General features: G+C 37.6%; 1 protein-coding gene across 1 annotated transcript; it reads right to left on the bottom strand.

Moving 5' to 3' along the window:
• Positions 1-5,084: 5,084 nt before the first annotated feature.
• Positions 5,085-14,663, bottom strand: LOC139136992 (lactadherin-like). The gene is made up of 11 exons (XM_070704871.1): positions 14,175-14,663; positions 13,865-14,059; positions 13,354-13,474; positions 12,866-12,943; positions 12,405-12,548; positions 11,963-12,152; positions 10,451-10,582; positions 9,336-9,634; positions 8,385-8,531; positions 6,573-7,077; positions 5,085-5,808 (listed from the first exon to the last, which is right to left on the bottom strand). Exons 2-9 carry the CDS (start codon positions 13,927-13,929, stop codon positions 8,385-8,387), a joined length of 1,176 nt encoding a protein of 391 aa, XP_070560972.1. The 5' UTR covers positions 13,930-14,059; positions 14,175-14,663; the 3' UTR covers positions 5,085-5,808; positions 6,573-7,077.
• Positions 14,664-14,665: the final 2 nt, after the last annotated feature.

Genomic DNA, 14,665 nt, shown 5'->3' with positions numbered 1-14,665 from the left:
TATATTCATTTTACATTCCAACGAAATGAAAACAAAATGGAAAGTCTAGTATATATACAACTTTAAATTATAGAACACTTTTTTTGGCAAATCAACAGTGATCAGTACTATACCTGCTTTTCTTATAACAGTCAATTCCTTTTAAGTTCTCAGGGGAGATGTTATCTTTTGTGGTCAGAGAAACAAGGCTCACACATTGTATTTCATTATATTTGTTGTTCCTCAATTTTTCTTTGACAACTGTAATCTTTCTAACATATTAATGTTGAGAGAATAATATATTGGTTTTTACACTAGTTTATTGACTCCTGTCTAGTGTTTTAAATTTCCACAATGTACAAAAGTCAAATAGTCCCATCTAGATATTGACTGTACCATTGAGATATTGCAACAGAAATCCTGAAATGATTTCTTGGGTCAGAAAAGGGAAGGAAAACTTCGAGTGCACTCATGAGGTGTAAAGTAGTGAATGCTTATATCATAAGTGCTGGGAAAAAAACACATGAGAATTGCTTGTGGTAAAAACATTTGCACTGCCTATGGCAGCATGCTAGCAAAGAACACATGAGAATGAAATTTCCAAAATTTTGCTCATTTCAACTGCATTATGACAATTCCTTTTTATTTCTGTCTGTTATGAGAATTTTTTTTCTCAAGCCATTAGAGGCTTATTTTTTTCTTTTATTTCACCTGGTGACAAATTTTTTTCTCAAAATCCTCCATACCCCCCCCCCCAGAAATCAAGTGGTTCTCCCCTTAGTGAGTCCCTGACCTATGCGGGCCAGTGGATTACTTCCTCAGTAGAACTGATATGCCTGCCGGTACCATCATTCTTCAATCGATCAAATGCGCCTTTCGTACCAAAAAATACACGACAGCCGCAAAAGTGCATCACTGTCAACTTCATAACTATAGATCATATTGAAATACACAGTGAAACGTTCAGAAAGTAAAAATGTGCCCAGACCGAGAAACAAGATGGCGTCCGATTCGATTCTTCAACTCAGATTTTGTCCTAGATTTGTGCGCATGCGCAGACGGTAGCTTTAACGAAAGCGAGTCAAAATCAAGTAAATACAAAATAAAAATGGATAAAAATATTGTTTAAAAATAATACAAGGCATGTATCACCAAATTTGAACATTTCTGACGGCATTTCAACTATACGAACACCCATGCCAAATATCACAATAATCAAATCAGTGGTTTTGAGGAAAAATTGAAAATAGTGGTTTTCACAAAAAAGCTAAAAAAGTGACTTTAAAATGATTCAATCAAAAAAAGAAAAAGACCGTCTGAGATACATGCCAAAGTGACCACCAGACCAAATTTCAGAAAAAGTTACTGAAGCGTTTGTGAGATACCTGCGTCCACAGCATACGGCCCACTGTATGCAACAACAGAGGCCGCATCATCACATTAGTACTTTGGGCCAAAGGCCCAAAGCTCGGTTTTATTATGAGGAATAGCCATTGTATTAACAGTGAGCAAGTTTTAAAATTATTGTACTTTACCTTGGTAAGGTCTCAGCTTGAATATGCTTCTGTTATTTGGAACAGTATTAGTAAACACCAGTCTGATAGAATTGAAAGAGTACATAATAAATTAGTACTTTTGGGCCAAAGGCCAAAGGACTAATAATTAACATTAATTGTACTTGATTAGAATATGATGGCTAAAGGTGCATATTATGTATACAAGATTCTGAAAATGTCCATCCACTATACAGGCAGTCTATGAGGAAACTATGAATGATTTTTTTCAAATACAAAAAGAGGTAAATCTGTATATTTATGTACTCTCGATTATTAATATTAATGTACTCATTGGACTATCGTGGTTACAAATAGATATGTGTGCAAGAAATCGGATTTTGGAATTTCACCAAATGTTGATCCACTATACATTGGAGTTTATGAGAAAACTATGAATAATTTTTTTTACAATGCTAGACTAAATCAATTTGTGCTTTTATAGGTGTTTGATAATTGATACAAATGTACTTGATTCAAACAGGTTATTCGAAAGTTCAGATGTGACAACAATTATGATATTGGAATTTCACCTGAAAGTATAATTTCACTTTTCATGGTACTAGTGGTCTACAGGTAACTGTTAAATAATTTCCCTGACAAAAACTTGCTATATCTCTAACATCTAAGTAATGGGAATAATTCCGTATTGTTCATTGCCTTCAGTGAGCTCGATTTACAATAAGACAAGCCTCAGAGTTGCCTAGTCAAGATGTTCATATGTGACAGAAAATTATACTTTATTCACATGTACAGTTAAATTATTTCACAGAATGAAATCAGGCAGCAAATCATTTCCATCTCTCAGAATATTTCTGAACAGTGAAGCTGCTTTTTGACGGGACGGATACTTATGAAAATTAAATGAAGTTGTCATTGCCAAAAATATGCAAATTAAGTGAAAAATGTATTAAAAACAGTCAAAATTGAAAAACTCAATAACCACTGAGCAGATTACATGAAAAATTAGCATGTAAGTACTATGAAAAATTAGCATGTAAGTACTTTGGGCTGACCTGAAATGATTGTGCTTTCTTGATTTTTTTGATATTATTGAAAATATGCAAATTAGTGCCAAAAAAGGCGTTTTTGGTAAAAAATCTTCTTCTTCATAACCGCTAGGCCAAGAAATGTAAGTGCATGGGGCACTTACATTTCTTGGCCTAGTCTGAGTTCACCATCCCTGCCAATCTGGAGTGTTTAAGTAATAAACATTAAAGCATAAATGATATTATTTTATTTTTACCTATTGATACTCTACAAGTTACCGTCGCTATATATGAAAAATATCTGTTAACGCTGGCCGGTATCGTGTCAACAGCGTAACTTTCTGCTGTTTTAAACACCAGCGTCTCAGTATATGCCAGAAACAATCTCACTTACACGGAATAGCTACGATTCAATTCACATCGCAATCTCAGAAATTTCACGTTCATCTGAGGTTGCGCTCATTTTTGTCTGTTTATGCTGAGAAACACTGTGTAACTTGTCATTGTGAATAGGTGACGAGCTAGCAACATCAATCTCTCGGCACGTGATTGGTACTTTTCACAAGAATACCTAAATTGTGGCCTTTAAAATATTATGTTCAAGGCTACTCTAAAAGTTACGGCGACTTGCATCAAGCTTACATGGAGAAATAATGAAAGATTCAACCTGCATCCATTTTGCCCTTCAAAATATCCCTGTGACTCAAACTCCTTCCCATTCTGCAGCCATTTTGTTTGTGTCGGAGTTGTAGTTCAGGAACATCGAGAAACTGATGACGTTTAACTCGCATAACTAGATGATCTTATACTGGAAAAGTCCCTTTTCTATAATTGATTTTCACTGAAAACGTCAAAAGATTATACGATATGGGCACTGGTACAGTCTAATGCTGCAAAAACAATGCCGAATAATGATGTATATTCACCGGAGGACCAGATTCATGTTGTTCGGTGAGGACACATAGATGTTGTCACCGTCACAGCTGATAGTTTGAGAGCGGGGTATCAACGCTGCACCGCATTGGTAGTACAAAGTTCCGTCAACCCTGGAGAAGTGAGAAAGATTACATTGATGTTTTTTGTTTGTTTTCGGGGACGAGAGAGAGAGAGAGAGAGAGAGAGAGAGAGAGAGAGAGAGAGAGAGAGAGAGGAGAGAGAGAGAGAGAGAGAGAGAGAGAGGCGACCTAGAAGAGTGAGAATTGAGGAACAGACAGACAAATACAAACAAACAGACGACATAGAAAAATGTTGAGAGAGGGGAGATCACGCTCCAGAGAAAAAGGAATGTGTGAAAGAAAGTTAGTCCATTAACCCTTTCACCCCAGTTCCCTGTATACAGGTCAAACTTTACCATAGAAATAATGCATTTGGGACAAACCATGGTGGTAAAAGGGTTAAGGTAAGGAATTGCGAAAAGGGATGAACTAGATAGTAATGGTGACATTGGAACGAGGCAGCGGAAGGCAAAGCGTGAAACATATTTATACATTAAACGTAAAAGGACTTTTTTTCGCCATCATCCAACAGGCGTTAGTCCAATTACAGGATGAGGTACGCATAACCCACTCGGGTTATGCGTACCTCATTTATTTTTACTTGACTGTTTTACTTCGGGGCCTACTTTGAGCAACACACATGATCTAGAACAGTCCACGATGGCATAACCGACTTTCAAACGCTCGGGAAAGTCGTTTCTGTGCCAAATCTACAGAGATCTTTTATCGGTCACCGCAGTACAGCTAGTAATCTGCCAATCTCGTGATCTGCTGGTCATTTTGTCTTTAGATGGTACATGAGTGACGTCAAAATGGCCAAGCTACATAATTAACAATAAAGTACTCGTCTTGATTTTTTGTTACATACGAGATCATTCGGACTCAGTATACCGAATGATTGACCGAGACCACGGGAATATATCACAGTCTTATTTTTAGTAAATTAATCTAATACTACAATATGTGGTATGTTTGCAGGTGTAAATTCATTTTTATCTATCGGGGTAGAATATATGTTCTCAGGTGAGGAATACAAATATGTCCATGGTAACGAATCTTCATATTCTTTTGGATGTTCATATCAAATTAGGTCAAACAGTATGATAATATTTTGGCTGTTAGGATATTTCTGTATCAGAGGAATCTTCTTTAAAAGATGCTTGTTAGATTTGTAAGAATTTTGGTATTTGTAACGTTATCTGTTTCCTTGCATGAGATTGAAAACAATTTCATTGAAGTTTTAGAAATTATTTCGCAGAGATTCAAAAAGGAACAAAAGGGGAAATGAGCTGTGATATTGTATTCATGATTGTTCCCTGTGAACTTCGCCGCGCGGTGAGTTCAAAATTAGTTTGTTGGGGATCAAGAAAGTCGCATAGTTATTCTTTGACCCTGTCAGGGTCTTGCTAACTTAATACAAACTGTACAACATGGATCAATTCAACGTACAAGACACAGAGTCAAGAACAACAACAACAATAAGGAATGAAGAATGGCAGCACACTGTAACACAATTATCACAATACACTGTATTGACAACAATATGAATCACGGCACGATAGTCTTGTCATTTGACATTTGATTCGTTGAATTTTTAATTCTTATAAAAATGACATTAAAACTCTCCAAATACACACATTTAATTTATTTTGCATTAAGATGGTATGCCCCTCGAACTTGTTCAAACTGTCCTCGATAAAATTTTTGACCATTCTCTTACTAAATCAAGAATAAAAATTTGGCACTAGAGAAAAAATTACCTAAAATTTCCCATTATTTGAAATTAAAATGGCCGCCATCCCCGTGTTTATTCTACGAGAGGGGAGATGAAATTTTCGATTGTCGATAAACTAAGAGTAGAATCACTTAGAGTAGCATTACTGAAATTTGAAAGCCTAAATATTTGTCCCCGAGGGGCGTTCTACCTTAAAATCAATTTGAGAGAAGATCGTTCAGCTAAACATAATACAGTTCAATTTAAAAATTTGACATTATTAGATATAATGTTGTAGAGAAAATATTAAAAGATAAAAATCTCACAAGGGGTATCAAGGTTACTATTCACTTAATAGTAAATCTAAATTTATCAATTATAAAACACATTAATTACTTGGGCACCATTAATGTGCATACATGTCTATATCCTTTTGTGGATGTGGCATTGTCACTGGTGCTTGCTCATATAAGAGATATTTCTAATTTGTGTAAAATATCATCTGAATTGCCATGACGTCATTGCTGACATTGAGACTGTTAACAAAAAACCCCACATTAATGTATTTTTACAGGTCACTTCACAGGGGAAAGAAATAAGTCCCCTGGGGTGGGGAGGGAGGGTTTTGTGTGCAACAGTTTACCTTATTTGATTTCATTAATTTCGGCTGTGATATTTCAAATAAAGAGTTCAACTCCAAACCGTCTGACTGCTTTCTTTATCAACTCCACACCGTCTGACTGCTTTATATATTATAGACAAGTCCTTATCTCCTCTCCAACTTGTGTATACACCACTATAATTGCTCCGAAAACATTGCCAACTTGCTAATCCGCTGTCCGTAACAGCGGATTAATTGATTAAGCCAACACCAAAGCCGTCACACACGTAGTAAAATAAGGAAAGGGTTGAAGATTACAGACACAGTGTCACGATGTCGTCCGTACAACTAGTGGACGCTTAAAATATTCATGAATTCGTAAATAAACAGGAAGGTACACAGCTTATTGTTCATAAATAAACGGTAAAGGAGCTCCCTAGTGGCCGGCAATGGAAAGAAATTACTGAAAAAAGTCGAAAACCTGAAAGCTACAACCTTACGACCGGTCGTGTCGACAAATGTTGGCAAAAATTCAACACTTTACACATACAGCCATGACCACACGATCGGTCGTGGAGAAAAATTACCAGGAAAAAAAGTCAAAGCCTGAAAGCCATAACCTTTCCTTATTTTACTACATGTGTGTGACGGCTATGCTGTTGATCCATCAAATAAGGTAAACTGTTGCACAAAAACCCCTCCCCCCACCCCAGGGGACTTATTTCTTTCCCCTGTGGTCACTTCAGACCTCAGCAGCAACATGCAGGATGTTTTGCTCTTTGACAAGAATAATCTTCATTTTGTAGATAAAAAGACTGTTCAACAATATCTGGAGGACAAAAAGATCGTCTGCGCTAATGCAGAAATTGTCCCCTTTAAAATACGTTTACTTGTGCTTACCGTACACATATACACCGTGCAAATCTAAGGCAGCACGGTAAATACAGTTGTATAAACGAACTTTCTTGAATGGTGCTCATGTAAAAACAAGGTTTTAACAGAATCCCTATAAACAAAATGAAAATACAATACCAACACAACCAAATTTGTGACGTAGATCACAAATTTGGCTAATTTGGAAAATTGATTCATGTTTCAATAACAAACAATAACATATTATCATGCGCCGTTACAATACTAATTCGCTTGGAATTTCTATGTATAAACGGTACTATTTATCTGTAGTTGTCCACCGAAATTTCATCCTCCATTTCGTCTTTATTTTCCGCCATCAAATATAAAAAACCTGAAATAATAACAAAAACAGAGAAAGATGTTTACATAGTGTGAGACACAGGTTCAAATAATTTTCTATTTTCCAACGAATGAATTGAATTGAATGTCATAAATCTGTAAAGATATAAAGATGCATTTTTCATATGAGCTGCCACAATAACGTAAAATCTTAGCTTAGGCCAAGAAAAATAAAAAGTTTGTTTCTCATCCTAGACATCTTCAATTTGCAAAAATGATGCGGTTTTTTCTTCTCATTTTTTTATTCTTCAACCAATAAGAATGCGTAAAAAGCAAAACAAAAAAAAACATGAAAAAACATAAGAAGGCACGCAGACTTAAATGCACAGCAGTGTTGCTTTAGTATTTTTGTATAGCAGCAGTTCTGTGGTTTGACTTTTTGTACAGCAATGCACAGTTTTGACAGTTTAATATAACAGTGACATACGTGAACAGTTCTGAATGAAGGTTAGTGTCAGTTATTTTGTTTACAGTTCTGCTTTATACAGCACGGTGTTATGCACTATCGTCGCGTAATTTTGCGTTTTTTTATTTCCTCATGAGCTGAAAAAAGGTTGACGTGGCGGGTCTGAATTGGAGGATGAGAAACAAACTTTTTATTTTTCTTAGCCTTAGTTGAAAACTCATTCTTATTTGCTTCCTTGTGTAGCCTTCGGGATTTTGAAATACTTTAAAAAGTTGAACTCTGTTTCATATCTTTCTCAAGGAAATTTTAAACCACTGTCTTTCATAACCAAGCACTGTACGAAAAGTCAAATTTGTCATATGCTTTATCTGGGTGGTAAAAGTTTACGAAGTACCACCTTTGTACCGCATTTGCCGTGTTACCCAGGCAAACATGGTAAAATGTGGTACTTCGTCAACTGTTGCCAACCAGGAAAATCGTATGACAAATTTGACTTTTTGTACAGTGAAGTGTCCTTTTCAACGGAGCGATCACTGAGCTACAGCTTGACCACATACTGTGACAGACTGAATACGAATAAAACGTTACAATTTCGAACTTTCCCGTTTCTGCTTTAAAGGTATACAGTCACATGTAATCTAAATATGCCTATATATGGTCAAAGGGGCATTCCTTGGTATTCAAAACGCCCATGTGAGGGAGCTGTTTTATACAAGCGGCCACCCGCTTAAAATCTGTGATTGGTTAGATTTTCTCTTTCCTTGGTAACTGTGGCAAAATTGGAACAGGTGACAGTATACCTTTAAACTACAGACCTACATCGACGCGAAGAGCAGCAGGATACACGACGGAATGTCAAACATGACGTCATTACCATTACATAGGGGCGTTACCTATTCGTTCACTTCGCAGCCATAGACTTCAGCACGAAGGGAAGCTCTGCCACTGTAGGTCACTACGTAGAACCGTATGGCTCTCATGGTTGTTGGAGAGGCCAGCGTGTTCCTCGTGACGTAGTTGCCTCCCGTGTTGGAGAATGTCTGCGAATAGAAGGAGGAGATAAATCGAGACGAGATGGCCACATATCTGCATATCGCGATTCGAAAAAAAGGCGTACAATTTAACTTCAGGGTCACATCATATAAACACGACTCTAAATGAATAGCACAAACGAGAATCAAACCACACTTTACAATAATTATTACCGTAGTCAGTATCTCAGGGAATAGAATTAGTTAAATTTATCTAATATGTGGAAGAGTTCAGCAGACTACCTGAAAGAGTACACGTTATTTCAGGTTATGCACGTGAAAGTCTGAAACTTTTGGTCAAACTTTCCTCAATGAAACTTTCAACAATTCTTTCACAAAATCTAGGATGAAAATCAGGGTCACCGCGCAAAGTTTGGTACCTGAGAAACAAACGCGAATTCAGCAATATTTTAAATTCAAAATGGTCGCCATCCCAGTATTAAGGCTATGGGGAAAGAACAAAACTCCGATTTTCTGACAAACTAAGACTGTGAAAGTGTTTCGTTTTTTACTCAAAGAGATTTAAAATGAGCCCCCACAAGTGGTATCAGAAAATAAATTGTACAAATATGAGAGTCCCAGAGGCGCATTTTACGTTAAGGCATCAAGTTGGCAGTCGGAGAAAAAGCGAGAGTGCGGGCATTAACCACATGCATATGATGTATTCACCAAAACACGTACTTTGGGAAAAACCTTTGTTTTGGGATCCAACATTACTTATTACAAACTGTGCATCGTCACAAAAAGAGCATAAAGCACTAACACCACCCAAAGGACCTGTTTACCGAAAGTAACACAAACACGCTTAATTACCTTAGCCATGTTATACTCTGTGTAATATGTGAAGACGTTACCATCCAAGCTGTAGTACAGTCTGAAGTTCCTGACTCCGTAGGATCCATATGAATCTCCCTGCGTCGCGACTGCGAACACTTTGTACAAGCCTTCGAATAGAATCTGTAGGTAGGCAGTGTTTCCCGTTCCACGCCAGTAGCCGCTGTTGTACAGACGTCCATTCCACGGAAGGTAGTTGGAGTAGGTACGGTAAGCGGTGAACTGGGAGTCTCTGACCACAGAACGATTGGAAAGACCAATCTCATTGTCAACACATGCTGAAGATGGAAAACGGAAGGCGTCAGCATATACTAGTTACACACATTGAGTTACGTATCCTGTCCACCTCATCCACTCTTGAAAGTCAAATCAGGACGACAGTAATTCACTGTTTTCGTTCTACACAGTGCTGAAGCACACACCAAATATACTGGTCCAAAATCTCACTACCTCTTCTTCGAAAGAATTAATATTAAGTAATTTTCGGGCAGGCAACTGATAATTATTCAACGGAGCAAATCAAATTTTATTGCTAAAGATGAGGTTATTGTCTTATTAAGGCAACTTCATGAGTATTCTTTTTTATTTTTATCAATCATAACTGTCGAATACTTGTTTTTCTCAATGAATTCTAAATCAATTATTTATTACAGTTTGTGAACCCGTCAGAGACGCTCTATAGTTCTGTACAATCTCGTTGCTGTATACATCAAAATCAACCAGCAGACTACAGATGCAAAAAAGGCCTCGCCAGACCTTCACCAGTCTGCAAAACGATGTCAAAGACAAAAGCAGATTTTAGGACAAACGTGTTGTAGCATACATTACAAAACTGTACGTTGTTATGATTCGGTTATTTATAAGCTGTTACGTAATGTTTTTAAGCCAATTTCCTCGTTTTGTAAACTTTATCAATTTGATTTGTAATAGTCGAACTCCTGTCTCAAATATTACTTTTGTACAACACATCTCACCAAATTTCATTTCAAAAATTTGTGTCGCTGCCTCAAAATGTAGTCACCAATTCCTTCTTTGCAGTAAACGTTTGCGATACCAAATTTTACATTCCACTTATAACAATAAAATCAACTCACAAATTTCACAGCGTTGTCCTCCATAAGGTGATGGACAGTCACATGACTTCCAGGAGTGTGGACTGTCATCGGTAGTTGAACAATTTCCACCGTTCAGACAGTAGTCGTCATCCTCGCACCCTACTGTCCAGTCTAAAGGGCACAAACATCAAAATTGTCCGATCAGAATTTCAGGCAGAGTAATATTTATTATCATCTGGCTGTATTCATACTTTAATCAGTAGCTGTGAATCTGAAAAGAATGCACTTTGGAGAAATATTTTAGGACGCTTAACTTTTTACAATTAATACTTCGTTACTAGCTCTTCTGTTCGTGTGGATTGTGGTGTAAACAAAGTATCGTTTTTGTAAATTTTCCGATAATTTTCACACGGGGATTAGCGGCTATTTTAAAAATTGTGTCGCTAATATTGATTTTCATGGCACTTGGCATAATGGCATCACAGCGCAACCTTAAGAAATTCAAATGAATGTTAAAATTCACAGATAATAAAGTAATACATGTATGTATATAGAACGATTACAAAGTAACGAATAGCTACGTCTAGAGACCAATGGTGTCTATAATCATCCCTGGATGTCCCATGAAGAAACAAAGGATTTATGAGAACATAGGAAAATTTACAGGATTGTCAACAGAAAAAACTACCAAGCCTTTTCGATTTGTCACCGTATCAACCATTTCTAAATTGTTTTAAATTGCTACCTTCAACATGGCATCTCGTAAAAAGCGAAACACAAAGAAGAAGCGAACAAAGCGTTAACAAGGTTGGCACATGATTATGGTCACATGATTATGATCACATGATTATGATCACATGATTATGATCACATGCACTGTGTGTCAAAGGGATAAAAACTCTCAAAGTAGACAGGTCTGAGTCAAGAAATCTAATTTAAGGTTGTTCGCACCTCGAAATTGAATGTCTCACAATTTTGCCCAAATTTTCCTCAAGGAATCTTTTATCCATTCTCTTTCTTAGTCAAGAATAAAAATCAGGGGTCAAAGTGTAAAGTTTGGAACTCTAGCGACAAATTAACCAATATTTACGGTAAACTTAAAATTCCAAATGGCTGCTATTCCAGTGTTAACTCTATGGGGAAAAATAAAATTTTGGATTTTCACAGAAGTCAGGTGGTTAAAACTTTAATTATTCCATGAGCTTCGTTGTGAACCTCCGCGAGTGGTAGGCGGAAAAATACTGTAAAAAGTTTGAAAGTCCTGATATTTGTGCCCGTGGCGCATTCCGCCGTAAGGGGTAACAACAATAATAAAAAAAAAAATCACTGTTTCATTATGTTATTGTTGACGATCGAATGCTAAAATTCAGATGTAACGTAGCACTTTGCAAATATCTATGACAAGTCGAGCATCCAAGGACATTTGAAAATGATTTTACAGGTTAGAATAAAGAAAAACTGAATTTTACAAAGGGAATGAAAGCAGATACAATGTTTACAAAAGTTGCAGTAAAGAAGCTGCAAACTTTATTTCGATGATATTGTCCCTACCTCTGATGTCAAGGCTAAAGGCGGCGTCCGCATACTTTCCATGCTGGTCCAAAGCTCGGATACCAAAGGAAAACGAAGCGTCGATGGAGGGCGCTATTCCATACAACCTGCCAGAGTTTGTATCCAAGGTGACTCCGTCGGGCAAACTGCCAGATATCTTACTGTAAGTGACACTCCCACCGTCAGGGTCCTGAATAAGAGAGGTAAAGCTGTCGATGAACCTTGAGCTGCATCTCACAGATGCGTTGACCGATGGGTTAAGTTAGCTGTTGAGTTAGTACCTTTTATGTGTTGGGTTTATTTGCATGAACACATCACGTGATGATGTCACATTGAGAAGGATGAAGCTTAATGCACAAAGACGTTCACATTTCGGGAAAATGTTCGTGAATAATACTCTTAAAGCAGACTTTCATGGTCATGCTAAAATAACAAATATTACCCTTGCGTTGATGTAGAGTGATATGGTAGATCCAGCCGGATAGGTACCCAGGTTGCCATGGTTACCCTCCTCTGCCCATACCGGTGGCGCGCTGAGGGCGATGTCTTCAAGTCTCTGCAGCCGTTCATTGATGAGGGTGAAGTTCTGTCATGAAAAAGGCAACGCGTAAAAATAAATTATCGCTAAAACTTTGACTTTAACGCCGGCTACCTATGACCTAACTGTGACCTCTCACATTACGTGGACATTTACTGAAGAAAAGTGTGTGATCTAAAATAGGTTAATCTCTAGACTAGTACATATTGCAGTGGACACTTTGCAGTCAGAACAGAGAGAGAGAGAGAGAGAGAGAGAGAGAGAGAGAGAGAGAGAGAGAGAGACAGACAGACAGACAGACAGACAGACAGACAGACAGCAACAGATTGTAGGGAAAAATGAGACCTATAGGAAAATCAACATACCTGCAGGATTTCTTGCTGTTTATAGAGTAATTGGTAGAAATCAAAATCGCCTAGCTTGAGTTCGCCACTTCTTCCAGCCTGGTGATATGAAGCAAACGATTTTTCAATTTATTGTCTTGTCACACAATGATTGATGTATGAAGATGATGGAAGCAAATCATTCATGGTTCAAAGTTTGGTCAAACTCTGCTGTGTGCAGCGCGTAGTGTTTTGTGACGGGGGGGGGGGGCTAGGATATTGAAAGTGCGTACTTCAAGTTGTCGCGTCGAAGCAATTTTCATTATTTTGATTCCGCATAGACATTGTGGACTGTAAGTTAATTCAAGACGTTCTAGTTATGAACGTGATCTTGAATGTACCTTTTTTATTTTATCCAAGAACGCCATATGCATGACGTCATCAGGTCGTCATTATTATAATCCCATTTTAAAATAGGGACTGTGTAAGAGGTCTACTGACAATTACAAACCACTTGTTTGCATACGCACCCGAAAGACCAGATTCATGTTGTTCGGTGAGGACACATAGATGTTGTCACCGTCACAGCTGATTATTTGAGAGCGAGGAATCAACGCTGCACCGCATTGGTAGTACAAAGTTCCATCAGCCCTGTAGAAGTGAGAATGATTACATTGATGTTTTCTGTTTGATTTCGGGGACGAGAGAGAGAGAGAGAGAGAGAGAGAGAGAGAGAGAGAGAGAGAGAGAGAGAGAGCTAACGGAAGACACGGAAAGGGATGCAGATAGAGAGTCTATACAATGAGAAAGTAGAAACGGCAGGAATGAGGGGGACTTAGAGAGGGTTTGTGTAAGAGGGGTTACTTGGGCCGTTTCGAGACAGTAAATAAGAAGGTAAATAAGCTTAACGCAATCGCGGGAAGGGGAATCCAAATGGAAAAGTAAACTTGCTCGAAAAATGTTCACGAAAAGGGAATTATAAAATACTCGAAGTCTCAACGGAGAATGTAGACGACTGCTTTTAACAACGTTTGTACTCACCTGACTGTCAGGGCGAATGCCGAGAGGAAGAAAACTAGCTTCAGTAATATTCCAGTTTGTATCATGTCGAACGACGGCGAGACAGTCAGCGGTTTACTCAACCGAGATGGTAAGTTCCGAAGCAAATCCTTCTTGGCAACTAACGGGTTTCTGATATATAGGGTCTTTTATACGTACCACCCAGGCCCCTACTTGCTATCAAATGACACGAATTAATATGGTGAATTTCCGAATTAATATTGAAATTTAACAACTGGGTGTTCTTAGTAATGTTATTCTTGAAGATAGAAGAGAACTGTATGAAACTCACTTTTGCTTTCGACGAAAGAGAATTCAATCGAATAGGATGTTGACGTCTATTTGAGTGCAGCTTTGTCTTTGTATTTCTCGGTCAACACACTTTGAGGACGGTACCCGATAGGTCATTTCTACAATTGTCATGGTTTCTGTAAAAGTAGAAAATGTCTCAGAGTAAGCATTTAAAACGTGCACCATGATCACTCTAAATCAACCATGGTCAGTTACACTCAAATTGATATTATTACCTCCGAAATCGTGTACTTGAGAAGTGATGCATCAAATTCACACAATTTCAATGCACATTTACGGTTAAATCATGTGTTCCGACCACTCTTAAATCAATCAATCAATCAATCAATAAGTAAATAACTAAATAAATAAGTAAATAAATGACGTAGTGAATATTCATGTATAGCGTCGAATGTCAAATCTAAAAACGAAAGAAGTAATCTCAACGAGGAAGTCAAGCTGTCTTCCCGGAAGGCAGTACCATTGTGATCA

The sequence above is a fragment of the Ptychodera flava genome, chromosome 7, assembly GCF_041260155.1.
Source record: "Ptychodera flava strain L36383 chromosome 7, AS_Pfla_20210202, whole genome shotgun sequence".
NCBI classification, from domain to species: Eukaryota; Metazoa; Hemichordata; class Enteropneusta; family Ptychoderidae; genus Ptychodera; species Ptychodera flava.
Note: the sequence above shows the minus strand (reverse complement) of the source record. Positions and strands in the feature narration are given on the sequence as shown.